The sequence below is a fragment of the Lagopus muta genome, chromosome 5 (genome assembly GCF_023343835.1).
Source record: "Lagopus muta isolate bLagMut1 chromosome 5, bLagMut1 primary, whole genome shotgun sequence".
Lineage (NCBI taxonomy): Eukaryota > Metazoa > Chordata > Aves > Galliformes > Phasianidae > Lagopus > Lagopus muta.
The window spans coordinates 43861870-43880504 of NC_064437.1; the positions used below are offsets into that span (position 1 = coordinate 43861870).

Below are 18635 nucleotides of genomic sequence, written 5' to 3' on the forward strand. Positions count from 1 at the left end.
ACATTTACATTTTATTTGAAACAGCTTTTTTTTCTAATTGAGGTGGTAGCTGACTGAACAAAAATCCTGTTGTGAATATTCACAGAACAAGTCTGCTTGAGAGAACTAATGTGCTCTATTCTTTCCCTATTGCTTGATGGCTAAAGATATATATATTTTTTCTTCCGTAATATAGCTGCCATTAGCTGGGATTAGATGAAGAATGGTTGTGTGTGTACAGGGGTTTATTTCATCTGGGATAAATCCTGTAAGAGTTGGCTGATTTGTGACCTCTGCCTTCTGCATAATAACTTTCACCAGAAGACACACGTGTATATTGCCAAAGAAAAGAGTACACAGCAAATAATTCCCTTTATGATCTGCTATAGCTATATTCTTTATGAGAGTACCTGTTCATTTCAAGTGAACAGCATCACATTTGAGGGTTTTGAATTGATGGGTGTGGTTCTTTGGTGTATCTGAAAGAAGCTTATGTGGTAATATCCGGATAGAAGATGGCTTTTAAGCTCTAGTACATCACGGATCAGAGGAGCATCTGCCCTGCCTGCCTGTCTGTTCTCTGATTTGTTTCGCCTATCCACTTGGTGATATTCCTAGGGTGTTTTGTGAGGCTGAGTTCTATATTTGCATGAATTCTGTTTGTTTCATGCTAACAGAACTGAGTTAGATTATATTGAATTATCTTTTGATAACAACATGTAAAGTTAAAATTTGTATATAATACAAATTTGCAAACTGTGCCGTGTTAAGTAAATCTGCTTCCAAAGAAAAATTCTATTAAAGAAAGTATTCTGAGCTTTCTCTGTGTTAATACTGAATTAGAAAAAAAAGAGGTGTGTATGAATATCTTCATTGTTAGTGGATGCTGTGACTGAAGACTGGACCACAATACATCTTATGTGCAGAAGATAGATAGTAATGATTCCCAGCAAGATTTTAGTCTACCACAGCCCTTCTGGGGGCACGCGTACAGAAACTTACAAAAGTACCAGAAGACGTAAAAAGTCTCTTGGAGAACTATTCCAAAATGGATATCGTGTCAAAGCGGGACATAATATCCCTGAGAAGGAAGAACAGCATTCTTTTCGAAACTCCTTGGTGTCTTGTTACAGGGTCGGCTCATACTGGGGTAAGGTCCAACTCTAAACTTTTTCTTCAAAATGTAGTTTGTGATTCTGTCTCTAGTGCTAGAACAATTCTTAACAGATATTGTATTTATTTTTTCCATTCCTGGTATATGATTTCAGCTGCTGTATAGGAAAAATTCCTTCTGTGTCTTGCATGATGTAATGTGCCTGTATATGCAGTGCCTTCTCAAAAGGGTTTGATATCCAAATAAAATGAAATAATAGTCTTTATTGAAGAATGGAAAGTAATTTTCTACAGTGATATAGAGTTGTTGTTTGTTTTGTTTTAGATGGCTATCATTTTAATAGGTGTAAATGTAAATTAAAAATATGCATTGGAGATATTTATTAACAATTATGATATGGCACTGCTTGAAAGGAATTAGTAGCAATCTATATAGATTCTTAACTTGATGCAGTGAAACCTGGTTCATATGTACACTTGCATAATAATAGCAAGGAAATATATGAAAATAATTTGGTTATGTTGCAGATTCTCTTACTTCTTCTTGTATTGTTCTTGGAGCTTTCATTTTGACACTCATCTACAGGGAGTGGAATCTCAGGTTGTTCTGCTGCACATTGTGAAGGCATTCAGAACAGAGCTGTTTTCATCCCCAAAATTACCCCTCTATTCTATATATCTCAGAAAATTTTCTGGTTTTCTTAGTACTGATTCTTGCTTTTTCAGTCTTCTGTAAACCATATGGTCTCAGTCAAATAGAGTAGCAGTGGCCATTGATAATTTTCATGAATAGTGAAATCATTCATTGAAGATACAATTCTAGTGAATGGATGAATGGTTTGCAAAGAATGTAGTTGGTATGCAAAATCTCTGTGATGTGGAGTCCTTGTACCAGTACCTCTGAATATGCTACTCTCAGAATAAGCAATATATGAAAATAAGAAAGGTAATATGTATTTGTTTGAAGACGTAATGTAATACTTGATGCTGTTTCACTAGATTGAATTCTTGTTGAATTAAGGAAAGATCCTAATTCCTATTTCTGTTTTCTGGAATCTCATAAAGAATAAATAATTGTTTAGTTGTCTTCATTTCCTCCTCTGGGAGTCTTGGTGATATTTTTGTTCTCTTTTATTTTTTTAATCTGTTGTTAATACAAACATTTAGTGTTTTCTGTTAGCTTAATTTAATCAAATGACTTACTGGTTGCCTCTTGCAAATTATCTGCTCTAGTAAGTATAAGCATTATGTAAATTAATTATAATTAAAAAAAAAACAAAACCTCCCCACTATTACTTCTTTTATTCCCAGTAGTCTCTTATGTGATTTAGAAAATTATCTGATAAAATAATACAAGTTACTACACACATTTTAAATCTTCAGTGTACTTTCAGAATTGTTCTTTAGTTGTCATAGCTGAAACATGTAGATGAACAAATATTTCCTCAGCTAGAAAATAATGCCGTGGTATACTTTGAGGCTCATTTGAATTATTTGTTATATGTACAACTGAAATTATTGGACTAGACTGAAATTATGGAATAAAATATTTTTTTTATATTAAAAGTATCTGAATTGATAAACATAATAGTCTTTTCTGGCTTAGAAATCTATGAAATCTTCAACTTCATCTTAGAGCTCAGAAATTCCAGGTTGGAAACACACCTTGGTCTTGAATTTAGAAACTAAGATTAGCTCAGTGAAGAAGCATGTGTATTTTTTATCTGATTGGAGAGAATTTCTAAGTGAATTAAACCTTTTGATATATTTTTTTTCATTTTGTAATAGAGGATAATATTCTATTCCAGTTAGATCCCACAAGAATGTTCCAACATAAAACCTTTTGCCAAGGAAGAATTGAGGAGGCAAAATTGCAAATAATCCTTGAGTCTGGCTTTTAGCAGATTGGTCAGTTGACTTTAGAAGACAGGATCCCATTAAACATTCACAGTGCAAATTGGCATAACTATATTACATAACAATCTATTTTATTTGAATTACTGATTGTATTCTTTAAATATAAGAGTAGTAGTATCTCACACAGCTTTTGAAAATGAATGAATTTTTTTATTAGTGTTCTCATTATAGATTTTTGATTAGTATCCTTGATGTGTAAGAAAATGTCATAAATTTCTATTCCTGGTGAGTTGGTGAACATGAAAGAAATTCTTATTTTTAAATGAGTCAAATTTGATTTGGAACAGTGGGAGATCATGACATGGGAAATTGTGTCAGTTATTTCATATGCTTTTTTTTCATAACCTAGCTATTCTTTATGGATCCATTGTTATTATTCTTGAGTAAGACTACCCAAAATCTTTTCTATTTAACTTTGCTTAATTTTCATGTGGATTCATGGTAAACTACCCACTGAATAATTTGGGCCATCTTTAATCCGACAACAGTTGCACTGCAGCAGGGTTATTGCTGTGAGGATTACTATGTCATCAGTTTATGTTATATACATGATTGCACTCTTTGATATATTGTTAATTCCAGAACCAAAATGAAGTGTTTATTGGACTTTTCCTCTTAGGAATTGCTCAGTATATTCATCATCACCTTGCAAAGTGCAAGATGATATGAATAACATACATTCAGGGGTGATCTTATTTCATTTGAGCTTTGTGCTTACAGTTTGTTCCTAGGTGTTGCTTCTTGTAGTCTATTTTAATTTTCTATTTCAATTAATTTCGTTTAATTTTTCTAAAAAAAAAAAAAAAATAAAAATATATATTTATATCAACAAGTTTTCTGGAAAATATGATGAAGTAGTGTCATATAGGGTTCATGACAGCTTCTGAAGTTTTATATATCATTTACAGAATCTGGCTTTTCATAGGGTTTATGACTTGTGTCTTCATACTATGAATATGGGATGAGATTCTTATTAAATCATATATTCTTGTTGTAAACTCATTATCTACAAGACAGGAAGTACCAAAGATCATCTAAAATGGCACGGGTGCAAAAATCTAACAGATTTATTCAGTTATTGAAAAGGTTAGATAAATGGAAAGGATTTAGATTCTGTCATGATAAGGAAAATTTTTTATCTATGGTTTGAGTTTTTCGTGCTTGAACTATGCAGAACAGGCAATGCACTGAAGTTTCCTTAGTGAAAAAACAAAGCCCCAAAGTAGTGTCCTAGACAAGATGCAGAGGTTACAAGCTGATTCTGTACAAGCAAGTTCTGTTTGTAGGTCACGGAAGCTGGACTTAAAGCCTCTGTAATTCTCTCTCTCCTTCTCTCTCTCTTTCTCTCTTTCTTATGCTTCTTTTTGAAACATTGCAATGGATATATCTTTAAATTCTCTTTAGTTGCAGTGCATTTGAAATGAGCTATTTTTCTTCCGTGATATGTTTATTAAAAATTTGCTAGGGAGTGGACAATTTCAAAATGTACACAATTTTGAACGTTTCAGTTCTAGGAACTGCTAGAACTCTAGCGCTACTAGGACTACTCCTGCAAGCACAGCAGAAGCAGTGTCTTGTAGTTTGAGAAATTTGATATAAAATGATCACCTTCTACTTGCAAATGGATCTGAAATTTGGACTTATTAAGCATCATTTTATGGCTTTTTCTGCTGAGATCCCCAAATCCACTTTTCAAGTTGTGATTAATCTTAAGAGCTACACACTTTCTATAAACTTTGTATATGTATGGTACACAAATAAGAGGATAGCTCTATTAAGGATAGCTGTGAGCCTTAACAAGAGTAAAAAATTTATTTAGCAACTTTTCTATAGTATTGTTAAAATAAAGCCTTGATTTAGCATACATCTGACCACATACAACTTTACTTTTGAAGGAAACCTCTGAACTTCACTGGGATGAGAAAGGTTGTGCTGATGTTTAATTGTTTTCCTTAAGTTTCTAGGGAGAAAAAATGTTTTATAACACACGAGATTGAATGACAAGAAGCTGCCTTGCAATACTCACAATAGCATATTATACAATTTTTTAAGTAACTCTTGGCTGCACTGTTTACTAAAAAAATATCCTGAAAATATCCTGAAACTCTTGGCTGCACTGTTTACTAAAAAAATATCCTGAAAGTGCTGTTTCAATGTTATAAGATGTGTGTTTGTACACTATGTACCCTTATTCATATGCCAGAGGTCTGTAGCCAATTTAGAATCAGAATAAGTCTCCTTTAATAATTTAAGCCCTTAATCTTTTACAGTATTTTCTTTTGCATACTCTCTCTCATTGGCTTTACAGTCGTCTAGGAATTGCTACTCAGGCAACCTGATTTCAACACAAAACTTCTATTTTTTAAATAGAAATAATTATATAGCAAATTTGAAACTTTTAGGAGAGAGTGTGTGGTCCTCTTGTTGTACTACTTGATTTTTTTGGAAATTACGGTGGAGATAGGGGCATTATTGCAATAAAAGATTTTACGTCATTAAGATTTGCCAATGTAATCAGGCATATCCACAGTCTAGTTTATCTGGGTTATCAGATCTTTTGCTCATAATCTCTTATTTTTCACTAAGCATCATGGGAGCTTGGAAAATTGAGAAGTTTCAGGTCTGTACGTGTCTTTGGCAGTCTGAAGAGAAGGTCATGTGTGTTAGAACAGCCAACAGAACCTCAAAGAGGCTTTTTTCCCTCTTAGCTTTCAGCCAATTAATCTCCTTCCATGGCTTCCCGGCTAAACTGAGTTTTTCCGGTAGAATACCTCAGCAGTTAAGGAATTAAGTTTAAAACTATTCCAAAAAGGACTGGTGAGGATCTTGAAACTGTTAAATATGGAGGAACACTTCAAAGGTATTTGACAGACTGTATGCTGCCTATGTTGTTTTCATGATCGCTGTCTTTGTAAATGAAGTGTTGCTAGAATTTCGATTATTCTTTACTAGAGTCTTTTTTTCTTTAATGCAGGTTTAAGATTTTTAAGAGCCCTTAGACTGATACAGTTTTCAGAAATATTGCAGTTTCTGAATATCCTTAAAACAAGGTAAGACATTTAATTATATTTTGAGTGGTTGTATTGATGGCGTAACTTAAATGGCTTCTGTTAGTGGTCCTAGTAATATATGATTTTTTTTGTCAGAAAAAAGAATCAGCCAAAAGAATGAAGTTCAATATCTGTTCTTCAAAATTTTTACATAGCTGACCACTGATTTACCAGAGTAAACATTTTTTTTTCCGTGTTATCAGGAGAAGATTTTGCTTGGAATATCTGATTGAATATTGATAAATTCAGAGCAGAATGAATTGCATAGCTCTTCACTGATTAAATGTTACTTATTTCCACATTGTCAGTCTGTATTCCACTGCCTTACATAACGGAAATTAATTCAATTAATTCAGGAATACTGCTAAAAAGCATTTCAAAAAATAATTGTTGTGGCTCTACTTCAGTTCTTTTGAATTGAGCATCCTTCCTCACATAAAAAAATAATTTTACACACAGCTATGTTTCTATTGTGTTCACTGCCATTAGCATTCCTTTCAAAGAACACTTTAAACTCCTCTGATTAACTTTGTTTTTCACATATTCTTTAGGCCAATAATACATGTTAATTGTGTGGAAAAAGCATAGGTTGGAACAAAAGATCACTCTGAGGGAAAAAAAAAAACAAAAAAACAGGAACCTTCCCTGCTTCACTGCTGTAGATGCTTTGCCTTTTATCACTCCTTAAATTACCCCAGCTAAAGAATTGAACCAGCCTTCCAATAATTAATGTAAATTCAGTTCAATTCTAAAATACTATATTCTCTCCATTAGTTGAGAAGCTTGTGTGAGAACTTTGTAAGCAAGAAACTGTGTCCACATCCCCTGTAAACTGGTTGTGATGAGTAAATAGAACCTTGAGAATTGTAGATGCTCATAGTGAAGAGCTGATTTTTCAGTCCTTAAGCTTAAAACTATTTTATGTGCTCTAGTCTCTTAAAATCTGTATATCTTCAGCTGTGTGACTGTAAGAAGTCCAGTCCTTGATAAATAGAGAAATTAATGAACATGTAGGGAAAATGTTAGCCCATTAGCTTAGATTATTACCAGTTTGTTAAAGAAAGTGAAAAATTTGTCCAGAAGCTCAGAATATCCAGTATTTTTGACACAAGAACAACCTCACCAGAGGACATGGCAACTAATAGAAATGTCCCATAAACTCAAATGGTTTTAGATAAAGTCAGAAGTGATGAATTTGTAAACTTCTAGGTCCATAAGTGTAGGGATATTGTATTGATCAACTGCAGTTTATTCACAGCTTGCTAACTTAAGTTTAACTGATTCATTATAATAGCATTTTTTTCTAGTAGAAATTTAAATGTTAGATTAGATAGTGTCTCTATAATTTTCTATCTGAATGCCTAAATATCTGTAAAACCCAAATGCTTACAACCTTTACTAAGGCTGCAAAGCAGAGTTTCTAATGTGACAGTTTCAGTTTACTTGACTGATTAACCGCCAGCAGCTCATCAGTAGTAAAGTTTATTTAACTTAAGAACAATAGGTGCCTCAATTTTTTTTTTTTTATTTTTCCCTGTTCCTATTTCTTCAGTGGAAAAACATGTCTGCTCTGTGTATTTTAGTAAACCTGAAGTGAACTTAATTATTTGAATACTATCGATGTTCACAAAGCAGCATTTTGTAAAGTGAATGAATCAATCTGCAACAAATGGCCAGAAAACAGATAGTGTAGGTGATGGATACACATATGCTGTTAGAGTATCAAGATACTATTTTAGTGGAAGTTTCTATTTCTGCGTTATTAATCTTTCTGAAAAAAACTCCACAAAACTAAACTGAAAGTGCTGAGCACTTGTGTCTAATGAACAATCTTTAGAAATTTTTCGAGAGCCAGAGGACTGATGCTGTTATCCTCATTAAATCCCTGTTCAATTAAATAAAATCTACTTATTTAAAATTGAGCAGTGTTTCAGTTACATACAGTAGCCATAAATTCTCATTATTACCATAAATTTTCATTTTGTATTTTATAGTTTTGACCAGTTACTGCAAAATTGTTTTGCTTAGAAGGGTCTAAAAACCTTGTTAACTTAAGAAATTTCAATAGTCCTTGCCTACCACTTATAAAGATTTCATGAAATTTTCAACTTCGTAGTTTGTCTATAATAAAGACCAAGAACTAATGACAGTACTCAACCTGCTGAACTAAAACAGTAAATTCAGTATTTCATTATTAGCTCTGAAAGTATATTATAGAAAAGAAAAAAAAAGATGCTTTTATTATATAAAATAAGAGAAAAAAAAAAGACATAGCTATTTAAGGTTATATGCATTCATTTGAAAAAATATGGAGGTAATTTAATGAAGTATTTCATTGTGGTTAACATTAATCATAGAATAACAGAATTGCTCAGACTCTGCAGATCTTCAAGTCTAATCCCAACCAAACCATACTACCCTAACAACCCTCTGCTAAATCATGTCCCCGAGCACCACTTAAAAATGGTTTTCAAACACATTCAGATATTGACACGATCAGCAAAGTAATGAGAAAATCATGAGAACATAATTATTGTTTTATTTGAAAAGAACAACTAAAGCAAAGATCTACCTTGGCCTATTAGAAGATATTCCTCTGCCAGTAATCTATTTGTTTCCTTACTCTGAAATGAAATACATCTTGACATTGGCATTTAAATATCAGAATATTTTATGTTCCTGTGTTTATAAAATAGAGTTGTGTGATGTTGATTTGGAAATTTCTCTACTTCATGGCTTTCAAATATTTTCTCAACAAAACTGCAGGGACTTAGGGCTCACACTAAGGGATTTTGCACAGATGTTGCAAAGAGATTAAAGATCAGAAAAATGTTTGTGACTAATCTTTCATCTATATTTAGACTCTGGCAGAAACACAGGCGTATTTCATAGAGGACAGAGAAGGTACAATTTTTAATAAACCTGAAAAAATAAAAATTTTTAAACACATAATGAGAAGATATTTTTAATGACTGCAGTCATTTACATATATTACAGTAATATGTGGAGAACAGTTGTTGTTTTATTGCACTGAGAGTTTCTTCTGACCTAAATTCAGGTGAAGAATTATATTTAGCTTTTCATAATGAAACTTTACGTCAGTATAATTTCTATCATTTTGTTTAATCTAGGCACCTAGAGATTAGTGTCTTCTGACATTATTGTGGTATTATGAATGCTGTTATTAACAAAATGTTAAAATTAACCAAACAAACCTTAATAAACTGTCACAGCGGATATGCTTTGATGTGCATGAGCATTAATTAATTGTAAAAATGAAGGCATGGCTTCATAAACTTGAGTACAGTAATCATTACAGCAACTGTCATTTGTTAGCCAGTTGTGTATCTTTACTAGTCCCTACAGTTGCCCACTCAACTGTACTAGTTAAAAATTATGTTCAGTGGAACTATCTGTTTAATTTTCCAGTTTCATTTGTCAACTTAGGTTAGAAATTGTCCTCAATTAGTTAGAAAAATAAATATTAATCAACTCTATCACTACATTTCTACTATGACTACTACCAAAACAACTACTTCCCCCCCCCCCCTCCCCCCCCCAGTATTTCTTCTTTTGGAACACACTGGCTTGGAAATCATGAGTTTTCTGATAATGTGTTCATTCTTTCTGAATGTGTTTTCAAAAACAGAGGAGAGCTATTTTCAATAAAATTCCTTGAAAGTGTAAGGTCTTTAACACGTAATAATAGATAACTTCAGTTCATTGTGTATTTGCTGGATGTAACTCCTAGCTTTTCAAATTGCAGTAATATTTTTTAGAATAGAAGGACCAGGCTTTACTTAAACCTTTTCCACAAGCTCTTCAGTATAGTGCTTTTCTGCTGAACTCAGTGTGAGGTTCCTGCTTTAAAATCACCTTTGTCTACAGTAGAGTATATCGTACTCAGGAGGGCTAAAAAGAATTTGTGGGGTTTCTCTTGTTTTGTTTTTGAAACTGTCAGTGTGAATTATGAGATATGTTATGATTTAATTTGAAAATGACTTAGGACTTTACACAGAAACAAAATACCCAAGTTTGGTAATCCTATTTTTTTCCCCTCAAAACCAGTCTGGCATTCACAGACTGGCTGCAATAGTTCATTACTGCTTGCTGTATCTCTAGAAAGATGGTCTTGCTCTATGATAATATTTGCAAGTATTAGCAATGAGTCAGCACTGAAAATCTTCTTGACATTGGCATTTAAAGCCTCATCAAGTCTGGGGTAAAAAAAAACAAAAACAAAAACAACAACAAAAAAAAAGAGTATGGAAAAAGCATACAAGCTAATGAAAAATGAAATAATTCAGAAAGCATCAGTCAGTCATGGGTGGAAATACAGTGTTCAGCAGACAATGGTAGCTGGCATTACCTTGTTTAATTCACTGTGTCTGCGTGGATGTATTCCAGGACATCAGAATGTTTGAATGTGTTTAAATGCTGATGTGTACAGAAAGGAAAATTGAAAGAGTAGTGAGAGGAATGTCCGATAAATTCCAAAGTATGTTCTTTTTCTTTTTTTTTTCTCCACAGTAATTCCATCAAGCTAGTGAATCTGTGCTCTATATTTATCAGCACATGGCTGACAGCAGCTGGGTTCATACATTTGGTAAGCATGTTTGCAAATATTTCTTTGGCTTTCTTTCACAACTGCCTTATTATCTGAAATTGTCTTATTCTGAATGATCCCTTAGTACATTTCATTATTAAATAACAATTAAAAAAAATTGACGTTTCTTCAGTTTTCAGCTTTTACTCAAATATTATTTTATAAGTAATACTAATCTATGTCTTAACCCCTATATTTAGTTTCAGCAATAGATAAGTGTGAGACTTGAACTATTATAACTTCCTGAATGATAATACTTAACCAGTAGGTGGCAATGTTGCCTAAATAACTACTCAAAGTGCTTCCTGGAATGGGACGTCTGAGTATGAAATGAGAGTGAGGTCCTGGAAAATCAATGGTTGTGCTAGAGAAGAAAGCCATTCTGTATTTCCACAAGATGCAGTGGAATTGCAACCATTTAGGATAGCATTCCTTCTGCTTTTCTCTTAGATTTCTAGTGTTTGATTTTTCTATTTGTCACTGATAGTATACTTTTTTGTCATAATTGTTATTCTGCACTTAAAAATACCTGACAAGTATAAGATGCTTCATATAGAATTACAAATCATTTCATAAATATTAATATACTTGTATATAAAAGGTATGTGTCTTTTGCATGTTTTCAAATTTAAAAACAATAGCTTTTGCTAAGTTACTTGCTAAATATAATTAAATATAACTAAATATTTGTCCTTTAAGGACATTTTATGATGAATTTAGAATCAGGAAAATTTCAGGGCAGTAATAAGTTAGGATGATTTTGAAGTAATGTTATGATTTGATGATATTGGTGTTAATCCAGACTTTAAAAATAACTTCAACTGAAGAATTTGGTTGACTTCACTTAAATTACCTTGGGCTACATTTGTCTACATAAGATACAATTCAGAATGCTTGTCCTCTAGTTATACCAGAAATCATTTAGAATGAAATGGACTAGTTGAGTTGGCAGGGACACGCAGAGATAGAACTCCTGACTAGTTCAGGGCTAATCAAACTTTGAAACATATTACTAAAGGCATTATCCAGTGATACCTCTTGAATGCTAACAGACACAGGGCATCAAACACCCACCTAGGAAGCTGGTTTCAGTGTTTGACCTTCCTCAGAGTAAACAATTCTGTCCTTTTAAGTAGCCTGAACTTGCCTTGACACCCAGCTATGTGCCATTTCCACATGTCCCATCACTGGTTACCAGTGTGAAGAAGTCAGTGTTTAATTTTCAGTCTTAGGAAGATGAACTGAGGTTTTGGGTGGTATTTTTTGTGATATATTTCTCATTTAACAGTAATACATTCATTTGGGCCACTGCAGCTTTTTTTTTTTTCTTTTTTTTTTTTTTTTTAAACACAGATTCACTCACTTTTTCTAGATTTGAATTAAAAACAAACAAAACAAAAAAACATAGAATTTACCATTTTAAAAATTACATCAGATAGAAGGAGATTTTCTCTTTTTTTTTTTTTTTTTCTGCTGTAGGAATTCTCAATCTTTAGGTTTCCTAGTGTGGAACAAAACTTAATAGCTATTATGCGTACAGAGTATACTCGTATACTTCTTTCCTGCTGTTAAATTTATAACTTCTGTCACTTTTCCAAGTCAGTGATAAGTCACTAATGTCATAAATACCTATATCATATTATATAACAAAAATATTAAGTGGAATAATTGCATTGGAAGTAATATCTGAAAAAATATCCGGACAAATTGATATCAAATAAGCCCTAGTTTTTCTTTAATAATGTATATTGTTTAGTAGTGAATGGAAAAACTTTTCTCGATAAACAGTTGCAGTGGCAATTCTATGTGTATTGGCAAGAGAATGGTAAATCTATAATCCTGGGTCCTCTGTATGTTCAAAACAAATCACAGAACGGGATCCAGAGTTTTATTTATCCAGAGTATTATCTGCCAATAAAATATGTGTATTTTTGTATCAGTAGAGATATTTTATGGTACTTTTAGTTTATTCACTGTGTATTTCCTTTCTCATTTTAGGTGGAGAACTCAGGGGATCCTTGGGAAAATTTTCAAAATAATCAACAGTTAACGTATTGGGAATGCGTTTATTTACTGATGGTTACAATGTCTACTGTTGGTTATGGAGATGTTTATGCAAAAACAACCCTTGGTCGCCTTTTCATGGTCTTCTTCATCCTTGGGGGATTGGTAAAAAAATATATATATTACTGTTTTTCATTTTTATTAGTTTCTTCTAATTTAGTTCTTATTCTGTATATCTCAATCTCAGTGCTATAACTGAAGAAATAATAATATTTAACTTAATAAATTAAAATTAATTCTAAAACTCCTAAATAATTTTAATACACTATATTTTTTCTAAAGATAAATATTCTGACAGTCATAGGAGTCAGAATTTCTATAAACCACTGAAATAAGTAATGCATGTGAATACATGAAGTGCCTTAGCATTTCTGCTTATAAACTTAGTCCTAGTATTTTACTTTTCTGTGACTGAATGTTGGGCATATTTTTAAGCATAATATTGATACTTAAAGGCACTTTGCGGTTTCAGAAGTCCTACCCATCCTTCTGTGTTCCTTCCCAGAATTCCAACAAACACTGTGGCTCTGGACTGCCTTAAAGAGCAGCTTGCCTGACCCTGATGATGGCAAAGCACATTTTCTTTAATTTCAAACATCGTTTCATGTAACATAGCTCAATTTTAATTCAGTTTGTCACATGAAGCATGGTCATAACCAGTACCATTTTATATCAGCAAATTCTGGTGTTCTTTGTCCTATATGTACAAAGCACCAAGGTTGCTAGTTGTCTTCTATCAGCTTTTCTATTATTTATCACTATTAGTAATTCTATGGAACCTGTTGCAATGTTTTTTCTAAAGCAGCAAGGTTTATTTCATTATTCAGACAGTGCAAGGTAAGTGCTGTACAGACAATTAATGATATATATTAATTCACATACATACATATCCTTTTTGTTACTTTACTCTCATACTGATTTCACATATACATACACCTTATGGAGTGATATGTATAAAATGATTTTATGAATACCATATATGTCAGACACACAGGTACATATATAAAAGTATATGTATGCATTTCCATCTATGTTTATTGACAAACAAGGACAGAGGTCATGCCAACTGGCAGTAGCTCTTCGAAGTATCCAGCCACAAGGGAGATGTTTGTTGGACAAAACATGGCAGAATAATTTTTATTTTCTCCTTAAAATCTTTTTTTTTTTTTTTTTTTTTCTTTCACATGTTACTCAAATCCTTTTAAAAACAAAACCTTTTGAAAAAGAATTTTTGGGGGTAGTGGTGATTGTTTTGTTCTTCAGAAGGAAGATTTGCCCCTGACTCTATCTTTTTGTCTTTGTTGAGATCCTAATCACAGGGGAAAACTTCTTTTTTTATTTTTAAAAAATAGAAATCTGTTGTGATATCCATAGAAATCCATTGTGATAATATTTTTTGTGGGGTTTTTTTTTTTTTTTTGGTGGTGATATTTTTTTAAATTTTGCTTTGCTTTTTTTGTTGTTGTTGTTGTTTTGTTTGTTTGTTTTGTTCTTTTTTCTTTTTTTTTTTCTTTCCAGTCAAGATGAGTATTTTTTTTACCTTCCCCTTTTCAAGAAGAATTAGACGTAACTGTACCTTGTGATTATTTAACAGCTTGAATTAATTTTGTTCTTCTTTTGTTTTGTGTACCTATTTTTCCTCTTTTGGCCATTTTTTTAATTTATAAAACATGCACCTTCTCTAAGACCAACTTTTACATTGAACCCTCTTGTTTTGTTTGATAAGAACTTTTACATTTTTAAAATTTTCTTTTTAAACACCTTTGTAGATCTAATTCTTTTGCATTTTCAGATCTTAAAAATATTTATCTCTTGAAAATATTCATCATCCCCCTTTCTTTGGCCTATCTTTTTAGTCTTTTCTTCTGTCTCCTGTCTTCTTCTTAGGCCATGTTTGCCAGCTACGTCCCTGAAATCATAGAGTTAATAGGAAACCGCAAGAAATATGGTGGTTCCTATAGTGCGGTTAGTGGAAGAAAGTAAGTATCCCAAGAGGCTCTGCTGCCTCTGCTGCAGTAGAACACTCTCTGCATGCCATTTTCTTTTTTTTTTTTTTGTGTTTTTGTTTCATGCATGTAGGCAATGTTTGCTCGCTACGTGCCAGAAATTGCTGCTCTCATCCTTAATCGGAAGAAATACGGCGGGACTTTTAACTCAACCCGAGGCAGAAAGTAAGTCAAAAAAGACCAGGTGTGGTTGTGTGACTTTAAAGATACCCTGAAGGTGGTAATAGCTGACCTGCAGCTTAAAAAGCTGTATTGCTTGACTTCAGATGTTACCACTGGAGAACTGTCACACTATAGTTGGAGACCTGGGCTAATGCTACGGTACAAGTCACAACATTATGTTCCTGCTTCAAGAGAACACTGATACAAATTGAAAAAATAAATAAATGAATAAATAAATATCTTGCTTTTGCATATGCAGCTAGCTTCTGGAAAGAGATTAACATCCCTTCACATTTTTGAGCATCGTTTAATTATTTGGTGATCTCTTAACTAAGTCACAATGGTAATTAATGTGATTTTGGAGAAAATCAGTTCTTTAGATAACTTCAGTTTGCTGGAGTGAAAAATGAGATATTTATGTCAATTGGATTATTCCACAACTGTCTGAGACAATTGATAATACTGATTGTTATTGTTCAAATAACAGATGTGGATCTCAAGCAGCTCCTATTGATTGCATATGAATATTGCAAAAAATAGTGGTTTTATGAATGTATGACCAAGAGTTTTAAAATTATTTTCTTCCACAACCACTGTAAAGAAGAGGAAGTATTATCCTTAGTATCAATGTAGCGTGGGAAAAAAATGAAAATAAAAAGTAATCATTTTGGTTGGTAGCAACAGGTAGTTTTTATTAGACCGTTTCAACCCATTACATTTCTGTTGAAAGTCTGTTTGTTTTCATGACCAAGTTAAAAACGTCTTTTTCTGGCAGTCCCAACATCTAGATCTGAGATCTGGCCTTCAATAAATCAGACGTAAATGCAGATATATTATTTTATTTTTATCACCATTAATGTTGCCATCTTCTGTTTCATTACATATGTTTGTGAAATTCTCTAGCAGATATATGTATTTACCACAAAAGACTAATTATATAAAATCCTTTCCATAGAACAAAAAGAAGGAACTTTAGGAAATTATCTAATTTGTCCTTTTCCATACTTCAAGCAGAAAGGGTTTTCACCTTGTTCACCCTAAGTTATCTCCCATGCATGGTTTTGCAGATGTAAATCATGATTTCATCAAATTATTTCTTCTCCTTGTAGAGAAGAAAGACTACATTTGCCCCAAAGAACTAATTTGAGAGTACTGGTTTAAATCACTGGGTCGAAGAACAATATTTGTTTTATTCTAATACTGTTACATATTCAATAATAGTCATAATGACTCGTAAATGACAACTTCAGGCTTTCCATTTTTAAGGTACCATCCAGTGTCTAAAGTTATTTTTTACTGCAAAATCTAATACTGCAAACATAAATCATAATTCATTTATAAAGATGAAAAAAAAGTCTTCATTTATTTCTGACAGTTCCCAAAATGTTTATTTGTGACAGAGACTTACTCAGTTTCATGCTTGTGTTCATACTTTGTTTTCTAAGAAGAGGATTTTCAAATACAGAATTTGCACCTCATTTTTCACTCTTGTAACTCCAAAAGAGTTACAAGAGGTGAATATATTTTAAAAACCATTTTAAATACAGAGTTCTAGTCTCTCACTTTCTACATTGTCACTAGTACCCAGCATTGCTCAGTTGCCTCTAAACTAGGACTTGATCTTCAGTCAGAATCCCACATCCTGAAAACCTCAATTCCTGTTCAAAGACTTCCTGCTAGCTTTGGGGCGTGCTTCATTTTGTTTTCTCTCCTTTTCTTTTTTGTCTTTTTATAAACTGTCTTTTTTTTAGCTCACTCAGTGCTTATTCTGCAGATCTCTACTGCCCATATAACTTCTCAATTGAAACAGCTCTGTCATCAGCATGCAAAATGTTCGATTTACTTAATGCATTGTTTTCTGGTTCAAATATTAATTACTGAGTAGTATAAAGAAGTCTTTTGCTTGTGTGGGTCTTTCATCAAAGAATCTAAACTTGGGAACTGCACAGTAAAAAGCTATTAGTAATCCTTTTTTTGATGTTGCTTTTGCAGTCAGTAGAACAAGATTGATGAAATGTTATGTTTGGCCAAAATTTAAGTTTTCATTTGGAATTCAGTGTTGAGAGAATGGATTGTCAGAACCAATAAGCTTTCCTCTGCTTGGGATTTGGGCATGTGGTAGTAATTAGCAATATAAGCTCTTTAGTTGAGCAACCAAGCATAGATTCTGGCAGCATACATAATGGGAAACTACATTTGTTCTAGTTCTAATGTCAGAAAGTTTCCAGATAAAATTAAATGCAAGTACAAAATGAAGGGAGGTAAATTTTGTTGAAAGATACTGCTTCAACACTTAAAATAGCAGATGTGTATACTTTTAGTTCTTTCTCCAAAATAGATAACTATATGCAATCTGCTTTGTAGCATTTCTATAAATGTTTATGCACATGTCCTTGTGAATTATGTCTGTGGAATAACATGCTTCTATACTACCACCAAAAATTTAGATAGGAAGTTAAAATTAACATATGATTGTGTACCTCTTAAGGATTGTACTACATGTCTTTACTACAAGGAAAGCATTGGTAAAGAATTTTAACTGTTGAAGCAGCTGGAGTGTATGTGTAAGAAGTATTTGTATAGATTTCTCTTACTAAAGAAAAAAATAAATAAAAAAGATATTTTTTATTTCACATTTCATTTTGTTTTTCAGCCAGTAAGGTCATGGAAAGGCTCATTAACTATACAGGAAATGTTTTACACACTAAAGAAACATTCTACTCTCTTAGATGAGACGTACAGAGTTGAGAAACTGAGGTAGTTTATATGCAGTTTGCAATTATCACTGATTAAATTTACTAGATAGCTTGGTTTCAGAAATCCATATGGATTTTTTTTTTTTTTTTTTTTTTTTTTAATATCTACTTTATAAGGTATTCCTGTGATGAGATTTGCAAGGTCTTGAAGAACACAAAGCGGGAATTTTTTTTTGCCTGTTAAACCAACAAAAATCCTTCGACGTATAAACAGTAAAATACATACTATTATATCAATAGGAAGTGTGGCCAAGACCAAATATGTACGTTTGATGATGAATTGACACAGTCTCAACCTAGAAAAATTAAATAAATGAGAAGTTACTCCAAAAAGATACTAATCCTTTTCTTGAATATTAGACCTGTAAGCAATGAGATGTTCCATAAGTAACAAAATTAGTGCTAATAACGATTTGCTACAAATCACAGCTCACTTCACCAGGAAACTCTGTATTTACAGTGTACCCTGATACACTAAATTGATGATGAGTAGATGAGAAAAAAAATCTTACTGAGTTCAGTTCTATGAACAACAAACAATTTTTTTCCGTCTACAATCGCCAAGTACAAATGATACGGAGAAGATCAGATTCTAAGCTTGTAAAGACAAGAAAACATTCTGATATTAAAAAATATCTAAGATGTAATTGGAAAATAAAATTCAGGCATAAGGAGCTATCATTGCTACAAAAATATTTATTTATATTGTTAAGAAGTATCTTAGTGAAGTTTTAATTTTTCTTTTATCATATAATTTTTTTTCTTTATCATATCAGCAGTATATTCCATACCACTTTTCATTACAGTTCATCTTCATAAATGAATACTCTAGTGCATGATTTTATATCTTTTGCAAAGCAGATGTTACCTCTGTTCTTCATTTATTAGCTGGTGTTCTACTGATACAATATTTCTATTATTAATTGACTAGTAACTACCTGAAAGATTTTTTGTGAGACTTAAATGAGTCTTGGAGTCTTTA

The 18635-nt window shown here is 32.4% G+C and overlaps 2 protein-coding genes across 33 annotated transcripts in view; one reads left to right on the top strand and one right to left on the bottom strand.

Annotated features, from left to right (window-relative positions):
• Positions 1-18635, bottom strand: part of RPS24 (ribosomal protein S24) — a 559366-nt gene that overhangs the window by 494902 nt on the left and 45829 nt on the right. The gene's annotated exons all lie outside the window — the stretch shown is intronic.
• KCNMA1 (potassium calcium-activated channel subfamily M alpha 1) overlaps positions 1-18635 on the top strand; it is a 436284-nt gene that overhangs the window by 275961 nt on the left and 141688 nt on the right. For all 31 annotated transcript variants that reach the window (XM_048946538.1, XM_048946532.1, XM_048946533.1 and 28 more), the window contains 4 exons: positions 5984-6059; positions 10590-10665; positions 12664-12834; positions 14617-14708. In XM_048946538.1, the coding sequence (XP_048802495.1) occupies positions 5984-6059; positions 10590-10665; positions 12664-12834; positions 14617-14708 (415 nt within the window). The remainder of the gene's footprint in view (positions 1-5983; positions 6060-10589; positions 10666-12663; positions 12835-14616; positions 14709-18635) is intronic.